This window comes from Engraulis encrasicolus, chromosome 24, assembly GCF_034702125.1.
Source record: "Engraulis encrasicolus isolate BLACKSEA-1 chromosome 24, IST_EnEncr_1.0, whole genome shotgun sequence".
NCBI lineage: Eukaryota > Metazoa > Chordata > Actinopteri > Clupeiformes > Engraulidae > Engraulis > Engraulis encrasicolus.
Window position 1 is genome coordinate 40,840,999 of NC_085880.1, and position 20,000 is coordinate 40,860,998.

The window sequence follows — 20,000 nt, forward strand, 5'->3', positions numbered from 1 at the left end:
GTACTGAAAGGTAATCACGATACTGCCTCCGCTCCTTGCAATGTGTATCATGAGTCTGCGTATTGCGATTTCTCTGTGCGAAACAATATTATTACAGCCCTACTAGATATGTTACGTAATTCAGAACAAGTGATAAATCCACAAACATAAGTGACCTGTGACACTGTTTCCATTGAGCGATTAAACTCTAAGTCTCTTCTATTACATGGTTTACGAGACACATTGGATTGACAAAGCTTTTCTAAACATACCTTTTTGGAATATGTCGCTGTTCTACAATTAGCTCACCCACCATGAATAATAATACGTCAGTTTTATACCTATAGCGCTTTTCACGGTACTCAAAGATCCTAAACTCAGCAGGTATGATTCTCATCCTAACAGCATCCAACTTTCCAAGTCCTCCTCCTTCTCAACGCTTCACCACAGTTGTGGCCTACACCACCACTCGTCACAACACAGTAGATTTGTATTGACTTCCTCTTGAAGCCACCTGTCCAATAATGGGCTCACGTCCACATGCATGTCTGTCTGTCTGCAGTGCTTGTGCGCTCTCTCTCTCTCTCTCTCTCTCTCTCTCTCTCTCTCTCTCTCTCTCTCTCTTACTCTCCCTCTCTCTCCCTCTCTCTTACTCTCTCTCTCTCTCTCTCTTACTCTCTCTCTCTCTCTCTCTCTCTCTCTCTCTCTCTCTCTCTCTCTCTCTTACTCTCTCTCTCTCTCTCTCTCTCTCTCTCTCTCTCTCATTCTCAAACAGTGTGCGAGAATGTTTTTGACGGCCAGGTTGGCAAAAGGGACGTAGCCGAGCCCAAAGCTCAAACACACAAGAGGAGCTGACATCGGTCGGTCGGTCGTTCGGTTGCCCGGCTGCCCGGCCGGCGCGCGAGAGACGCTGTTTTCTAAAGTGAGGTTTGACAAACGGCGAGGAACCCTCACCCCTCTAATTCCCCCGGAGCCGGTGATTAGGCGGCCTCAGCGCTCTCTACAGCTGTTGCTGACATTGATGAATGAGGCGAGGACGAGGGGAACGTGCTGCTGTGAATGCACAGTGGCCAGGTATATACTGTAGTTTAGGGTGACATTTAAAAGGCCCCTATCTGAAAATATCTCAGCAGCATCGAAAGCGGAAAGTGGAGTTGTGGTGCGTTGTTGATGACGTGACCCAATTCTTTAAAAAGTGCTCTGCCCTACAAAAAAAGTTGTTATATTAGGTTTATTTATTTATTTTAATCGTGTCTATGGTACCTAAGGAACGGTGTTTTCTTGGAAATATTTTCAGGTCAGAGAGACTTAAAAAAACCTGTGAAATCTCTCGCAGCCCTCCACTAAGTCATTAGGGCATTATGCATACCGACCACTAAGTTACCACAATGGCAAATTATTTTGCAAGCGAACAAATAAATGAACAGACTATGATGAAAACACATCTTTGGTGGAGACAATAAAATATGAATAATGAATGTTGAAATGTCATGACATCAAGACCCCTTTGGCTTCTTGGCTTGGTCTTGGCCTTTTCTATTCATGTTGTGTGTATTATGCAATCAAATGATATATTATGTAATCAAACAGCACATGACTTAGTGCTATCAGAGCAGTGGTACTAAAATTGCATAACATGCATTACATTGTGTACTGTAAAATATGTCTACCTATATCTTAACAGCTGAGTTAGTATTTGTGTTGTTTTAATACAGTGAATCATGTTAATGCTATGCTATATCCATAAAACCATATCTTAACTTTGAATTTGACTAACTAATTTGGATTCTGATTCTGATCAGGATTGAGGATGTGAAGAACAGATAAAAAAAAAACAATATAACAGAAATGTCATCGCACACATACAATAAAAAACAGCATACATGATTAGGAAAGCAATGAGGAAAAAAAGGCACATGGCAATGCTTGAAGAATGAAACCAAAGTTATGAAGAAAATTTCAAATTCGGAAACATGCATATCAAAAAGGGCTTACGGCCGTCCATATTTGAACAAACATAGTTTTACAGTAGAACACAGCATCACAGAAACCATCAATTATAATACACACAGTCAAATCAAGTTAATTTGGAAAAACTGATAAATGTGGTGTACTGCAGATACAAATATCGCAAATATACATTTAAAAGTCTGAAAATGTTATGTTTTAGTGTTCTGCAAGGTAAATTCTATCATTTGTATGCTAGGACTACTAGAGCTCTGGTATATGATAAGGAAGAGCTACAGTAGCATCACATGAGTAACATCCCATGTCAATGAGTAACATCCCATGAGTCAACTTTGCTTGACCAATAGAACTAATTGTGGGGCCTGATTCTGATTACAACGAATGGACCAGATAGAGAACTGACAAAAGAGAGAGGCCAGAGATCTCTTCCAAGCACAAGACCATGCATAGAGCAAACAGAACAGCAACGTAACACGGCAACACTTAACAATTTCTCCTCGTCTCTCTCTCTCTGATTTTCCAGACAGGAAATGTATCAATCAAGACAAGAGCATCACCAAGGTTACACTAGTGTAGAATTGTCTACACATTATTGTAAAATAATACTGAAATTATTAGACTGCTTCAGAGTGAGAAGATATAAATAACTCTAGATGTATTAAGTGGAGTAAATAACACAGCCTACCTCTGTCTTAGGTCCTCCGCTCTGCACTGCTAGTCTTAGGGCTGGACTCCCTGCCTGATTACACTGGTGTTTACATTTTGAGAATTTACACCTCTGAGTACTGTGTGTCCTGTGTGTGTGTGTGTGTGTGTGTGTGTGTGTGTGTGTGTGTGTGTGTGTGTGTGTGCGTGTGCGTGTGTGTGTGTGTGTGTGTGTGTGTGTGTGTGTATGTGTGTGTGTGTGTGTGTGTGTGTGTGTGTGTGTGTGTGTGTGTGTGTGTGTGTGTGTGTGCGTATGTGTGTGTGTGTGTGTGTGTCCTGTGTGTGTGTGTGTCCTGTGTACTCTGTGTGTGTGTGTGTGTGTGCGTGTGTGTGCGTGCGTGTGCGCGTGTGCGTGTGTGTGTGTGTGCGTGTGTGCGTGCGTGTGTGTGTGTGTGTGTGTGTGTGTGTGTGTGTGTGTGTGTGTGTGTGTGTGTGTGTGTGCGTGTGTGTGTATGTGTGTGTGTGCGTGTGCCTGTGAGTGTGTGTGTGGTGCCTCTATATTCAGTATGCAATGTCTCTCCCTGAGTGCCCACTCTCTCTGTGCCATTGTTCATATATGACACTGAGTACAGATACATGTACATACAACTACTGAATGTATGTGAGTGCGTGCCCAAGGTCTATCTGAACAAGCTCTCTCTCTCTCTCTCTCTCTCTCTCTCTCTCTCTCTCTCTCTCTCTCTCTCTCTCTCTCTCTCTCTCTCTCTCTCTCTCTCTCTCCTCTCTCTCTCTCTCTCTCTCTCTCTCTCTCTCTCTCTCTCTCTCTCTCTCTCTCTCTCTCTCTCTCTCCCTCCTTCCCTCATCCCTCACCTTCATCTTTGTGTATGCATGTACAACTATGTATCTCTCGGGGTCTGTGCATACCTGTGCATACCGTACAATGTGCATCTGTGTATATGAATGTAAGTCCATGGCCATGCCTTTTATGTCTGTGCGTGTCTACCAGAGGTGGAAAGAGTACAGAAAATGTGTACTCAAGTAAAAGTATCTTTACTTTGCCTAAATTCTACTCAAGTACAAGTAAAAGTACCTATCTAAAAATCCACTCAAGTAAAAGTAAAACGTACTTCACTTAAAATGTAATTTGAGTAAAAGTACTTAGTTACTTTTAATTAGCTTTCCTCTTGAGAATGTCATGTTTATTTTTCTTGAATATCGTCCTCCATAACCTCTATCTCTTGCTTGGCACCAGCCATCATCCAATACATTGATACAAGATAGTAAAATAGTGGAAATGCTGTGTGCCATCCTGCACAATCTTTCATTTACGGCGGATTGTGGCATTATTGTGCATGGCATTTTGTTTCTCTGTCATTTTTTTTACTCAGTACTCAGGCCAGGTCCCAATGTAATTAAGTAAAGTTCTTGGGTCAAAATATGCTCAATTACAAGTAAAAGTATTAATTTAAAAAAATACTTAAAAAGTACAAAGTATTCTCAAAAGCTACTCAAGTACAATATTGAGTAAAAGTATTTAGTTACTTTTCCACCCCTGGTGTCTACATACAGGGCAGTACTCCGCAGGAACAATAAGACACCAGAGTGAGACATAGTGGGCACCACCAAGTCTACATTGCATGTTTGAATGTGTTGTGTATGTAACTGTACGGACAGACAGCCAGCATTGAAGGCATGGAAAGCGGCAGAAGTAATGGACTGTGTATGGAAGAGCAAGCGGCAGAAGCATCAAAAGCTGCAAAAGCGTTTCTAGTGCCGAGGGCGTCAAAATCGTTAAAAGTGAAGTTGAACTTTCGCTAAAAATATGTAATGAGCCCGGCACCAGCAGGTGGCAGCCAATGGAATGTTTGATTTTTTTTAAACACAAGCTGTTGGTTGGTCGCTCTCCCTGATCAAACGCTTAAGGTTGAATCATTTGCCACATTCATCACCCCTGACCTGTGCTTTCCAGGCAGGAATCTGCAGCATTTTAGGTCTTTCAATGTTGGCTCTCTGTCCACACAGTAAGTCTACAAAGCAGCCCCACACTAACAGCAGCACAGCAGCCAGGGTGGCACTGGGAGGAGAGAGAGAGAGAGGATGAGGGCTGCAGTGCCCACATACCCGGAGATAAAATGGTTTACAAACGCTAAAAGCCCAAGACTCCTCTCCATTAGCTACCCCCTCCCTCCCTCTATCCCTCTCCCTCCTCTCTCTCTCTCTCCCTTCCTCCTTCTCTCTCTCTCTCTCTCTCTCTCTTTCTCTCGCTCTCTCTCTCTCGATCTCTCTCTCTCGATCTCTCTCTCTCTCTTTCTCTCTCTCTCTCTCTCAATCCCTCTCTCTCTCCTCTCCCTCTCCCTCCCTCCCTCTCTTCTGTTTGGGTGGCACACTCTTAGCGGCGGTCAGCAGTTGAGAGCTATTGTTATGCAACTGAATGTGTGTGCGTGTGTGCGTGTGTGTGTGTGTGTGTGTGTGTGTGTGTGTGTGTGTGTGTGTGTGTGTGTGTGTGTGTGTGTGTGTGTGTGTGTGTGTGTGTGTGTGTGTGTGTGTGTGTGTGTGAGTGCGTGCATGCGTGCATGTGTGTGNGTGTGTGCGTTCATTTGTCCTCGCGTATGTGTGTGTGTGCGTGTGTGTATGTGTGTCTCATGCCGGGAAGGCACAATGTACATGTCCTTATTAGTACTGGCAAAACTAATAAACTGCATCATAAACATCACGTCTCATGTCAACCTTGTCCACCAACCTTGATGTCTTGGCAAAGGACAACATGTCTTAATGCAACATAACAGCAGGCTGAACAGCAATAATGTGACCGACAGCACGTCTTAATGCAACGCAACAACAAGCAATACAGCAATAATGTGATGACAACACGCCTTAATGCAACACAACAACAGGCCATACAGCAATAATGTGACCGACCCGTTAACACAACATCAGGCAATACAGTAGTAATGTGACCGACCCATAATGTAAGTTGAGTTGCGTCATGTTAATGCCCCCCCCACCACTCTCTCCAGGGCTGAACTGGGACTGAAAAACAGCCTGGGCATTTTTGGGTATAGACCAGGGGCCGGTTGCACAAAACACCTTACATTTTCTCCCTTAAGTGTGGCTCATTTTCCCTTAGCTAAGGGATTTACTTAAGGGGGTTGCACAGAATGCCTTACGTTCTTTCCTTAGGTAAGCAACCAACCTTCCCATTCGATTCCAATACCAACCTTCAGATTCCAATACAACCTTCCCGTTCCAATATCAACTCCCAAACCCAGGGATATAAAACTCACAATATATATTTATTTATTTATATTTATATTTATTTATATTGAAAATATGAGCTAAAATTGTGCATGCACAAAACACCACTCCCTCACCTCGCTCTCCTCGTTCGCTGACGCTCTCGATGTCCACGTCTTCGCAGCTGCTGTACTCGGGCGTGGAGCCGCCGTCCTCCTCCGAGCTGCTGACTGACATCTGCCGCTTGTTGCTGCCGCCCCGCTTGCCCTTGTAGGGGCGGGGCGGGGGCGGCCGCAGGGACTCCGATTGGTCGGAGCTGAGCGAGTCGTTGCGCAGCATGCTCTCGGCCTTGGGGCGCTTGTTGCGGCGCAGCAGCGACGAGGGGACCCCCTGACCCCCCATCGGCCCCGAACCCGAACCCGAAGCTGAGCCCGGCGTGCCTGAACCGTGTTCCAGGTGGCTGGGCTGCAGCTTTCTGCCCCACTCCGAGGGCTCCCTGAGGTCCGGCCCGGCTCCGGGCGCCGGCGCCAGCGCAGATGATGGGGGTCCCAGGCCCAGACCCGCGGCGGGGGGGTGACCTGGAACGGAACCGGGGCCTCCTTGGAGGACCAGGCCGGCAGTAGGGGCAGCCAGGGGCCCCGCGTGGAGCCCCAGTGGCGGAGGCTGGGCCCCTGGATGATGCTGCGGAGGCCCCTGGGTTTGGTTCTGTTTGGGGGCCTGCACCCCGGTACCCCCCACGGTCCTGTCCCCCACCATGCCGAACATTTGCTGCAGCGGCTGCTGCTGCTGTGGCTGAAATGGATGTTGCGGGTGCGGCAGAGGGCCCGGTCCTACAAACTCCGCCGACCACGGCCGCCCGCCACCGCCCCCCACGGGCCCTGCCTGCTCGGGGCCGCCCGGACCCCTTTGTTGGCCGGGGTGACGGAGGGGGACACCACCACCACCACCACGGTCACCATGGTAGTCCCCGCTCAGTGGCCTATTAGGCCTCTCTGTCCTCCGCTGTCCCTGCCCCTGACCTTGACCCCCACCCTCCCCCGTGCCCTCGTACTCCGCCGAGCGTCCCCTGGACAGCCGCCTGCTCTCCCGCCGCTCCCCGGGCGCCCGCTCCTCCGAGCCCTGCGAGTGGATCTTGGCCAGGTTCCCCCTCCTCCGCTCCCCGCGACCACCAGTCTTGTCGTCCTGCTCCCCTGCTGATAGCGGCCTGATTTTCCTGCGGTGGAACAGAGATGATTAGTTAGCCTGATAATCATCGACTTTCGAATCTCTTCGAGACTTGGTCTGACTAAGGGACTGTTCGTTATTTATTTTTGGGGTCGCCGGAAGATGTCCACCTTTGATCGTCAAATTTTGCATGACCCTCCCCTAACGAGCTTCAAAACTTTGATGACCCTCCCCGCGACGCCGTCAAAAAAATGCATGACCCTCCCCTAAGTAGTAAATAGCCCTATTCTACCTTATTTTTTATTTTTTTGACAAACGTTGATTGACCAACGCTGCTGCTAGCTTACTGGATGTTATTGTAGGCGCCCTCTTGAAAACTATAGTAGTCTACTTCACGAACGCGGGGGCATTTCATACATTTATAATTTGATTTAGCTTATGATAACTTATGATAGCTCTTCGACACAACAGAACACAACGGGGTATGAATCTGTGATCAATTTTAGCTAAATGGAGAAGCGTTTCTGAGGCTATGTTACATCAAAGCATACAAACAAGGTAGGAATGCTTTTTTCTAATAAATGTGCCAAACATTTTTGGATGACCCTCCCCTAGCCAGCTTAAAAGAAATTGATGACCCTCCCCTCAGCAATGAAAAAAATGACGTGACCCTCCCCTATTTTCTTCCGGTGACCCCGAAAATAAATAACGAACAGTCCCTAAGAGCGTAACAACGAACATTTCCCAAACGGCATGGGTTGACCCGCCTCCCTTGGTGTGCTACTGGTTGTTTGCTTCCCGACAAAAGAGTTCCTGATTTTTCGGCAGCTCAGAAACTATATTAGTTTGGCTCCTGGCCTGACTAGATGCAACGATGAAGGTGTTGCGTCACTAGAAGGCCGCGGCCTGGCTAATGATTAGTAGGAGGAATTATAGAAAGAAAGAAAATCTGCACACTGTTGCTGCTGCCAGTTTATTGTAGTACACAACCAGCCTGATCTCCAAAAATTCTGTGCTCCTGGACACGGATGTTAAGGACACGAAATCCGTGTCCAGGAGCACGGATTTTGCCAAAATTCCGTGCTCCTGGACACGGAATTGTTTTCCGTGCTCCTGGACACGGAATTGTTTTCCGTGATGGGCACACGAAAGTGCTTTCTATAGGCTATTACCACAGCACTGTGTTAACTCTATCATTAGAAAATACATACCAAATGCTAATCCTAAACAAAATAATGCTATAGCAATTTAAGTTGTGCTCTGACCAAAACATTCCCTAACCTTAACCTGTCATTAAAGACATATTTTTGAGAAATACCTTTTCCAGTTGGTTGCTAGGCTATCAACTCATATAATGAATGAAAGAAAACTAGCTGTGCCCAGAACAAAAACAATCCCTAACCCTAACCTGTCAGTAAGAAATGTTTTTTTTTGAGAAAAAATATTTGAAATGAAGAAAATCCTGAGAAAACACAAGACTGTGGAAATAGCCTATAGAAAGCACTTCAAACAATTCCGTGTCCAGGAGCACGGAAAACAATTCCGTGTCCAGGAGCACGGAATTTTGGCAAAATCCGTGCTCCTGGACACAGATTTTGCTTACTTTAATTATTTATTTGCTGCTACTTACTGTGATTACTTACGGTTACTCACTGTAATTATTTACTTACTGTTACTTACTGTATAATAGAGTGCCAAGAGGACCATGTCAAAATAAAAGACCTCTTCAGAGACTCACCTCTCCCGAGGCGGTTCGCTGCGGGAGCGTCCCGAAGAAGACATGTCTCCAGTCCCTGCTGGGGCACCGCTGGAGGTGACGGCGCCCCCTGGCTGCTGCTGGGCAGTAGCGTTGTTGGAGCCGAGGGGAGCTTGGGAGCGGGAGCGTGCTTTCTTCTGGCCACCCGCCGACGGGTCGCCGATGCCACCCATGGCCGGGTCGCTGACCGCCGAGCCCAGGCCTCCGCCGCTGCCCAGCTGCTTGGGACCCAGCCATTCACCTGACTTGGTGAGGATGTCCTGCTGCTTACGACACTGGTTGCACACCCATATGACCTGCGGAGAGGAGAGGGGGGCGGGGTAGCAGAAAGGTGTTGGATGAGAAAGTGTTTTGTCTCTGGTATGTCTGACAGAGGACACTACAAAACAGCAAAATAAGCCCGTCAAATGGTTATTTTGTAATAAGGACACCAAACCAGACCAGACTTTAAAACACATACAAGAAGTCAATGTTCTTTGATAATCTGATCTGTAAAAAAGTGACGTATTCTATACATACATCTTTATCCATTCAGTGATGTATGTATTCCTCACATACATCTCTAATCATATCAGTCAATCAGTTTTTATTGCACGTGATTTGACTTGTTTGATATGATTACTGGTACTTAGACACATCTGAATCATGCAGATCAACTGACTTCCTCCAAAGGAGACTGGGGGTCAAAATCTGCAGAAATTAAAGAGCTGAATAAACACACAGCCGGTCTACAAACAGCCTCCCCACTCCCTATTTGACCCATGCCTGCAGCCCATTCATTCCGAATGGACACATGAAAAAAAAACATGTGTCGTGTTCACAACACTTTGTAGACATGTTATCCTTCATTCCTAGTTCCTAATTATGACACCGTCTATGAAATTTGGTACAAAAATTGCCTTCTGGGGGGCCCGCAGCAACCTGTGGTCTAGGGGCCCCAGGCCATCTTAATCCGGCCCTGCTCATCACTATGCAACACCTAATGCGGTCCGGAGAATAAGCATGCTTGAGTGTTTATATAGCTGGGCTAATATTCCCTAGGCTGATGAGGTAGGTAGGGCAGGGGGCTTAAGCCTTGACTGACAGCTGTAAAACCCTCGCTGAGAAGAAGCTGCAAGTAAGCACACACAGATACACACACACGCGCGCGCACACACACAAACACACATGCACGCCAACTCGCACATACTCCGGCCTGTATGCATATTCTCTCTCTCTCTCTCTCTCTCTCTCTCTCTCTCTCTCTCTCTCTCTCTCTCTCTCTCTCTCTCTCTCTCTCTCTCTCTCTCTCTCTCTCAATTCTCAAACCTACCATATTAACCACTTCCTCCCACCCAAGACAAAAACACACACACTACCCATACACATACCGTACACAACATACTGTTTATGCCTAAGGCCAAGCATACAATCCATATGCAAGGGTTAATATGTTGTAAGCTGAGTGGAGTTAAGCATGTAGGATAAAGTGACATAATACAATGTCCTTCCATCCACATAACAGTAAACATGGATTTTGAGAATGGTGTAGTCATTGAATTATTAGTAAATTTTCCACATATAACGTTTTGCCATGTTTTCCTTTTATTCCAACATTAAAACATGTTTGGAGGAGCTAGCCATCTGTCTGCAATTGGAACGAGAGACATTTCTGCTTTAATCCTGGACCAATACCGAAAATTGCTTTTCGGTGCCGCAAGTTCACAAAACTCAAGGGATTACCTTCAACATATACAGAATTAGGGGGATCTTCAATTTCAGACATCTTCCTTCATACTGTGCAAAAATGTATTTGCATACCGCTTTTCACAGAAGAAAAAAATTAACAAAGTTCTTCACATGAAGTTAAAGGCAATGGAAAACAAAGGCCAGCGCAAAAAAAGGACGGCAAAAAGTTCTGATCAGTTCTGTGTAACTTTAAAACTAGCAATGACATACACTACTGTACTAAATACAATATATAGCTGTATAGCTGTGATATAATCTCCAAAATGGCTCCAGAGGCTGAACTGAAGGAGAAATAGGGCCCGGGCACTTTTGCCTTAAAGAGGCCCCTCAGAATTAGCGGTGCAGAACTGACTCACCGATTGGGACATGCACCCTTGTGGGCCCCTATTTTCTGAAATGTAAAACAAATAAATAAATAACTAAGATAAAAAAACATTTCTGAAAATATGGGCCCACGAGGGTGCTGGGCCCACCGGGAAATGCCCGCTATGCCAGACAGCTAGTCCAGCCCTGAGAGCCTCCAAGACCCAGTTAGTACAAAGGCAACAGAACCTGGCTGGGTATGTGAGATATTTCCCGGCGGAGAACTCTTTGGCAAAACACCGTGCCAGAGCAGGTGGGGCCACCATAGCTCCACTTCCACTCTCCTGAAAAGATCTGGCACGTTTGGTTTGGTTGGCTCCGTGTCTTTCCATCTCCTCTGCTCTCTCTATCTCTCCATCTCCTCTGCTCTCCTCTCCTCTCCATCTCATTTGCCCTCCTCTCCCATCCACTCCTCTCTTCTCTTCTCCTCTTCTCTCCTCTCCTCTCCTCTCCTCTACAATCTGTTCCTCTCCTCTCCTCTCCTCTCCTCTACTATCTGTCCTCTTCTTATCTCTACTCTCCATCTACCCCCCTCTACTCTCTCTCTCTCTCTCTCTCTCTCTCTCTCTCTCTCTCTCTCTCTCTCTCTCTCTCTCTCTCTCTCTCTCTCTCTTTCTCTGTGTCTTTTCTCCTCTTGCTTTCTCCAAATGGCTGTTGATTAAAGGTAAAAGAAAGTGATCAAGAGGAAGGACACACACACACACACACACACACACACACACACACACACACACACACACACACACACACACACACACACACACACACACACACACACACACACACACACACACACACACACACACAGACACACACACACACACAAGAGCAGACTACTATATTTATCCAGGCAGGCGCCCAGGCTCATGGGGAGGCCAGTAAGCAGTGCCCATCTCTGGGTTGGACGCTGGGCTGGCCTCCAGAGGGGTGAGGGTGGAGGAGTGGAGAGGAGGAGAGAAGAACTGGAGTGGAGGAATGGAAGAGTGGAGGGGAAGAGCGATAGAGGAGTGGAGGGGTGGAGGGAAAGAGGAATGGAGCAGTAGAGCAATGGCGGAGTGGAGGAGAGAAGTGATGGAGTGATGGAGGAGTGGAGGTAAAGAGGAATGGAGTGATGGAGGGGAGGAGTGGAGGGATGAAGCAGTTGAGTAGTGAAGGTGTGGTGGGATTGAGTGATGGAGGAGTGGAGGAGAGGAGGAGTGAAGGTGTGGTGGGGTGGAGGAGAGGAGTAGTGGGAAAGAGGAGTGGAGGAGTGAAGTGATGGAGGGGTGGAAGAGTCGAGGGAAAGAGGAGTGAAGGAGAGGAGGAGTGGAGGGAAAGAGGAGTGGAGGAGTGGAGGACTGAAGGAGTGGAGGTGTGGAAGTGTGGTGGGATGGAGTGATGGAGGGGTGTAGAAGTGGAGGGAAAGAGGAGTAAATGAGTAGAGGAATGGAGGAATGGAGGAGTGGAGAAGAGGAGTGGAGGAGTGGAGGAGAGGAGAAGTGGAGGAGTGGAGGACTGAAGGAGTGGAGGAGTGGAGGCGGCCAGGGGCTGAGTGGATGCCAGGGCCCCAGCACTCATCTCAGTCACAGCCTTCTGCCACACACACACACACGCACACGCACACGCACACGCACACGCACACGCACACACGCACGCACGCACGCACGCACGCACGCACGCACGCACGCACGCACGCACGCACACGCACACGCACACGCACACGCACACACACACACACACACACACACACACACACAGGCCAACTCCAGATCGTCCACAAATACCACCTGCTGTGATTACTTCTGTCCTACTTCTCCCTTCAAATTCGGTTTTGCACCCTCTCTTCCTCCCTCTCTTCCAACATTTCTCTCTCTATCTATCTATGTCTCCCTCTATCTCTCTCTTTCTCTCTCTCTGTCTCTCTCTCTGTCACTGTGATGAAGAAATGACTGGTTTGGTTCACAAAATAGCTCAGGAAAAAAAATAGGTTACATTGTCACCTCCTCACACCTCATAGTAGCATGTAAACGTGAAAGGTAACATTTGGGCTTGCATGCCCATGGGGACCCCGGTTCGAGTCCGGCCAGGATAATTTCCCAGCCCTACCCCATATCTCTCTCCTGCTCATTTCCTGTCTCCTCTCACACTGTCCTGTCATAATAAAGGCCCAAATAAGCGGCAAAAACATATTTAAGAAGAAAACAAATGGACATGTACAGCCTCTCTCCTCTCAGATCGTAACGTTCTCTGCAACACCCGCATGCGTCCATCCCATTCCCACACTCAGCTTGCCCGGCGTGGCCCCTACTTTAAGTCAACACCATCTGCAGAGCAGCGTGGCGGACGACACTGCTTTAGGCTAGATGGGAGCAGCCTGATCAATGTTGGCTAATGAGTCAAATTACAGATGAATCACAACCTGACAGGGCTGATCTGCTCCGGCCGTTAAAAATAGCCACTTCCACACACACACACACACACACACACACACACACACACACACACACACACACACACACACACACACACACACACACACACACACACACACACACACACACACACACACACACACACACACACACACACACACACACACACACACACACACACATCCTCGTCATCCTCCTCTTCCTCCTCATCCTTCTCCTCTTCCTCCTTCTCCACCTCCTCCTCCTCCTCTTCCTCCTTGCCCTGCTCCTTCTCCTCCTTCTCCTCCTCTTCCTCCTCTTCCTCCTCATTCTCATCTTGCTCCTCTTCCTCCTCCTCCTGCTAGGGCTTCTAGGGTCATATAGCTTTTTGAGGAGGCTACTAGGCAGGCACACATGCATACACTGTGTACACACAGATACACACAAACACACTTGAGAGTTGCTCCAGGGTAAACAAGCCAAACACACACACGCACGCACGCGCACACACACACACACACACACACACACACACACACACACACACACACACACACACACACACACACACAGACACATGCACGAGTGCGAGCGCACACGCACACGCACACGCACACGCACACGCACACGCACACGCACACACACACACACACACACACACACACACACACACACACACACACACACACATGAACGTTACTCTGAGCAACACACACACACACACACACACCACATCTGTCTCATTAGAGGCTGGCAGCTGAGCACTGGGTTGCCTCCCTCTCAATCAGCGCTCTCTCTCTCTCTCTCTCTCTCTCTCTCTCTCTCTCTCTCTCTCTCTCTCTCTCTCTCTCTCTCTCTCTCCAGTGTGACGTCTGACTGATGCAAAACACACACGAACCCCCTACAGGGATATAAGGAATGTGGGATAGAGACACAAAGAGAGAGAGAGAGAGAGAGAGAGAGAGAGAGAGAGAGAGAGAGAGAGAGAGAGAGAGAGAGAGAGAGAGAGAGAGAGAGAGAGAGAGAGAGAGAGAGAGAGAGAGAGAGAGAGAAATGAAGAGAGCAAATATTAATAATTCATGTACAGTAGAGTTACGTGGCGAGACGAGGATTTCTAATGCCTAAAATGGGGCATAAAGGAACATCGAGGAAGCAAATCTGTACGATGGTAGAGGAAGGAGGGGATAGGAGAGGAGAGGAGAGCAGACGAGAAGAAGAGAGGAGAGGAGAGGAGAAGAGAGGAGAGGAGAGGAGAAGAAGAGAGGAGAGGAAAGGAAAGGAGAGCAGACGAGAAGAAGAGAGGAGAGGAGAAGAGAGGAGAAGAGAGGAGAAGAGAGGAGAGGAGAAGAGAGGAGAGGAGAGGAGAGGAGAGGAGAGGAGAGGAGAGGAGAGGAGAAGAGAGGAGAGGAGAAGAGAGGAGGAGAGGAGAGGAGAGGAGAGGAGAGAAGAGGAGAGAGGAGAGGAGAGGAGAAGAGAGGAGAGGAGAGGAGACGGGGATGAGGAGAAGAGGAGAGGAGAGGAGAGGAGAATGAGGAGAGAGGAGAGGAGAGGAGAAGAGAGGAGAGAGGAGAGGAGAAGAGAGGAGAGGAGAGGAGAGAAGAGAGGAGAGGAGAGGAGAGGAGAGGAGAGGAGAGGAGAGGAGAGGAGAGGAGAGGAGAGAGGGAGTAGAATATACCTGGAGAAGAAGTGGAATAGGACAGATAATCCTGTCCCATGCAAACGAAGCACTAATAGAGGAGGCACAACCAAAAGAGCTAAATAGAAATGCTTATGCCACGAGTTACACGTCATTGGATTGTTTGCAGTCAGAGGTAGTATAAGGCAGGGTGGGGTGGGGTGGATGGTGTTGAGGTGCCTGGGGGCCTCAGGCAGAGTGAAATCTAAATGCAGGGGTGATGGTGAAAAAAAAATCCTGAGCCTGAACTTTTTCCCCTCCTCGCTCTAACGATGACGACAAGATACTGCATAGTGACGTAAAGTAGGCCTATTTTCACACATTATTCAAACATTTAGTAGCCTGTGTATGACCATTATTCAAGCCTGATAGTAGAAGAAAACCCTGAACCTGTAACACTTTCTGAGATAAGAATAACCTAATGGCTAATTATTATCAATGTTTTTATTTTTGCAAACTCTGTCAAGCTTGAAATCAGGCATGGAGCCTGTATACTATCAGCCCTGTAAATGAGGAAAAAGCACTGAGGGCAGGAGAAGGGGGCTCCGAGGCAATCAGAGGCTGACCGGCAGGCAGGGCGGGGGGCCCGGGGCAGCAGGGCGGGGGGCCCGGGGCGGCAGGGAGGCAAGGTGGGGGAGCAGGAAGGCAAGGTGGAGGGGAAGGGAGGCAATCAGAGGCTGACCGGCAGGCAGGGCGGGGGGCCCGGGGTGGCAGGGCAGCCGGGCAGGGAGCCCGGGGCCGGCGGGAGCCAGGGAGGCAGGGCGGCAGGGGGCAGGTGGGGGGCCGCCGGCAGGGAGGAGCAGGGGGAGGCAAGGTGGGGGGGCCCGGGGCGGGTGGCAGTCAGGGAGGCAGGGCGGCAGGGAGGCAAGGTGGGGGGGGCAGGGCGTGGGGTAGTAGTAGTGGTGGTCGAGCTGGTGGCAGCATTTACTTACAGGCAGGGGCGTAGCATCAGCACATGGTGGGCCCTATGTACAATCAGCTCCAACGGACCCCCCCAGCCATATACAGTATCTACATAAATCGGACTGTGTGTGGGCCCCATATACTATCTGTACAAGGGGCCCTGGTGACTCAGTCACACTTTACCCCCCTGTACGACAACGTTGCTTACAGGTCGCCATTTGTGCTGGAAGAGTAGAGGGGATGGAGGTGGGGTGGAGTTGGAGGTGTAGAGGGGGTGGAGTTGGAGTTGGAGGTGGAGGTGGAGGTGGGGGTGGTGTAGGGGTTGGGGTTGGGGGTGGAGGAATGAATCCTGACTTGATCCCTGGAGGGGAGGAGGACTGGAAGGGAGGAGCGATGGAGGAGGGGAGGGATTCGAGGAGTCGAAGGAAAGAGGAGTGAAGGAGTGGAGGACTGGAGGAGTGGAGGGAAAGAGGAGTGAATGAGTGGAGGAGTAGAGGGATGGAAGAGTGGAGGGGTGGATGAATAAATCCTGACTCGTTCGTTCGCTAGCTCCCTGGGCTGTGCTGGTCTGGGCTGCTGGTTGGTTTCAGGCCTGGGCTGCGTCTCGGTCTCAGAGGCGAAATGAGTTTTTCCTCCTGCCGGCTGAGGTGTCAACAGGAATAATGCGGGACAAAAGCAGCCGGCCGACCGACACAACGCCACACACCACACATGCAGCAGAGGAGGGAGGAGGGAGAGAGAGGAGGGAGGAGGGAGGAGGGAGAGAGAGAGAGAGAGAGAGAGAGAGGTAGAGAGAGAGAGAGGAGAGAGGAGAGAAGAGGGAATGGAGGACAAATGGAGGTAGGCGTAGAGCTGTGCATGGGGTGAGGGGTAGTACAGGGAGCGGAAGAGGAGAGGAGAGGAAAGGAGAGGAGGGAGGAGGGAGAGAGAGAGAGAGAGAGAGAGAGAGAGAGAGAGAGAGAGAGGAGAGGAGAGAGGAGAGAGAGAGAGAGAGGAGAGAGAGAGAGAGAGGAGAGAGAGAGAGAGAGGGGAGAGGAGAGGGAGAGGACAGAGAGAGGGAGAGAGAGAGAGAGCGAGAGAGAGAGAGAGAGAGAGAGAGAGAGGAGAGGAGCGGAGCGAGGGAGAAAGAGAGATAGAGAGGAGAGCGAGAGAGAGAGAGAGAGGGGAGGAGAGGCGAAAGGGAGGAGTGGAGAGGAGGAAGGAACCAAGGATAGGTTAGGAGGTGGTGGCGGAGGAAATGAAGAGGGGTGGAGGAAAGAAGGAGGAGTAGAGGAGAGGAGGAGTGAAAGAGAGGAGAAGTGGAGTGTTAATGGCAGGGATGGAGGTGGAGAAGGGAAGAGGAGAAAGGGGTGGCAAAGTCCTCCGAAAGGGAGGATTGAAATGCTCCCACTGCTGACGGGGGAGATTTCAGCTCGTGTGTGTGTGTGTGTGTGTGTAGGGGGGGGTGAATGAGATGGAAGAGAAGAGCAAGGGACAGAGTGAATGAGAGAGGGAGAGAGCGAGGGACAGAGTGAATGAAATAGAGAGAGAGAGAGAGAGAGAGAGTGAGGGACAGAGTGAATGAGATAGAGAAAGAGAGCGAGGGAGAGAGAGGTCCAGGCCGGGGTAAAAAAAAAGAAATGTAAAAAAGAGTCTAATCCACAGGAAGGAAGAGGAGGTGGGAGAGAGAGAGAGAGAGAGAGAGAGAGAGAGAGAGAGAGAGAGAGAGAGAGAGAGAGAGAGAGAGAGAGAGAGAGAGAGAGAGAGAGAGAGAGAGAGAGAGAGAGAGAGAGAAAGAGCCCAGTCGAAACAAAAGAAAAAGTCCAACTGAGAGACGGATAAATAGCTGACAAAGTTGAAGCTGAGGGTGTGTGTGTGTATGTACTAACCCCAACTCCGATGAAGTTGGGACGTTTGGTAAACAGTGAATAAAATCAAAATGCTATCATTTTCAAAACACTCAATCTATTCATTAGATGGAGAATAGTGAAAAGACAACATATTAAGTGTTAAAACCGAGAAAAAATATTGTTTTGAGGGACATATGTACTCATTTCTAATTTGAGAAATCCAACACGTCTCAAAAGAGTTGGGACGGGGACAATAAATGGCAGCAAATGTCGAGGAAGACTAAAAACAAAACAAAAGACAACACTTAACAGTTAAATACATTAACCGATGAGATGATTTTATATAAAAAACAGTGTTAATTCCTATCTTGGACATGACTTCACCAGCTTAAATGGTGGGTGTATTCCTTGTCATGTTTTGCAATGTTTTCCTTTCTGTAGTGCTTACAGTGTGACAGGTCTTGACCAAAAACCCACCATTTTATCACATGCTGGTCCTTATGATGGAGCCAAACTGTTAAAACATAGTAGAGAATGCAATTTGACCTTACTATGTGGCAGTAATCGAAGATCTCCCTTCAAAATATAATGCATGAGTGGCTTTTCATGCTGTTTAAAACCCATTTATACCATTCAGCACTGTATTTAACTCTACAGATGAGTGAGAACATCTTAACCAATGCACTACTGCATCCGCATGCCATCATGGAGGCTGACTTTTGAAGCTAGCACTAACACAAGTTGGATGGTCCATTTTCACTGTAGCACAGGATGTGCAATGCTCTATTATTGTCAAAAAGAATGGACTTCTACAACTTCTGCTGACTTCTGTAAGCAAAGGACAGTTTCCCATGTCTTCTGGGTCTATTTCAAGTGAGCTCAGGTGCTTAGGAGAATGTTAAACCCCTGTGTCATTTTCATGCATTAAGCATTCTTAATATGGTCAATTTTCAATAGCTCTAGCACTCCAGGAATTAGAGTGAGACTACAGCCAATATGTATTTCATGATGTCATGAACCTATACAATGATTTTATTAACAAAAATATGTCTTATATACACTCAATCGTGGTAAATCAAAGGGAATTCAAAAATGTATGTAATAACTATGGTAATTATTCCCTTTGCATCTTTAATTCTGAGTGACTCAGCCTCTCTGTGATGATCTTATACCTGGACACCTATATTGTCCGTCAGTACAATTCATTTTGAAATGTTCTTCTTTGCTGTTTTATCTTATTTGGATGTTTACTAAGTTTCACTGATCCCCGTCCCAACTCTTTTGAGACGTGTTGGATTTATCAAATTAGAAATGAGTACATATGTCCCCCAAAACAATATTTTTTCTCGGTCTTAACACTTAATATGTTGTCTTTTCACTATTCTCCATCTAATGAATAGATTGAATGTTTTGAAAATGATAGCATTTTGATTTTATTCACTGTTTACCAAACGTCCCAACTTCATCGGAGTTGGGGTTGGTACGTAGTATGTGTAGTATGTGTGTGTATGTAGGGTGTGAGGGTGAGAGGGTGTGAGTGTGTGTGTATGTTGTTTGATGAGTGAGCATGTGTGTGACACGTGTCTTTTTGACCAACAGGATGCTGAGGTGAACGCATTTGTGTGTGTGTGTGTGTGTGTGTGTGTGTGTGTGTGTGTGTGTGTGTGTGTGTGTGCGTGTGTGTGCACGTGTGTGTGTGTGTGTGTGTGTGTGTGTGTGTGTGTGTGTGTGTGTGTGTGTGTGTGTGTGTGTGTGTGTGTGTGTGTGTGTGTGTGTGTGGTGTGTGTGCGCGCACGTGTGTGTGTGTGTGTGTGTGTGTGTGTGTGTGTGTGTGTGTGTGTGTGTGTGTGTGTGTGTGTGTGTGTGTGTGTGTGTGTGTGTGTGCGTGTGTGTGTGTGTGTGCATGTGTATGTGCGAATGTGTGCATGAGTGCATGTGTGTGTGTGGTGGGGGTAGGTGGGCGGGAGGCTGACGGACAGCGAAAAGGCATCATGTTGAGATTGAAGCGAGTGCTGGCTGGCTGGCGTCCAGAGCAGGACTTGACACTGGCACCTGCCAACCTCCCAAATGCTGGTAAAACTTGGCTGTGGCTGGTAACAATTTCAGTGTCACTAGCCAATTCGGCAGGCAGCTTACTCTATGGTATGACATACTAGAATGGCGTATATTCTGCACTTTGCCCCTTGTGTATCAATTGTTTGTATTAAGTTCAGGAAACAGTTACTCAGTTTCTATATGTTTGTTTTATGTCCATGTAGAAACCCATGCACTCATGGCCAGTGACTCAGGAAAACCACTAGCCACAGTGGCCGGCAAGTGAAAAAGTTAATGTCAAGTCCAGAGTAATCCCAGGGCCATCAGCAGGG

At 48.0% G+C, this 20,000-nt stretch overlaps 1 protein-coding gene across 1 annotated transcript in view; it reads right to left on the minus strand.

Moving 5' to 3' along the window:
* LOC134441102 (regulating synaptic membrane exocytosis protein 1-like) overlaps positions 1 to 20,000 on the minus strand; it is a 179,044-nt gene that overhangs the window by 64,648 nt on the left and 94,396 nt on the right. Inside the window, 2 exon segments of the mRNA XM_063191293.1 lie at positions 5,964 to 7,039; positions 8,729 to 9,042. Of these exon segments, the coding sequence (XP_063047363.1) occupies positions 5,964 to 7,039; positions 8,729 to 9,042 (1,390 nt within the window).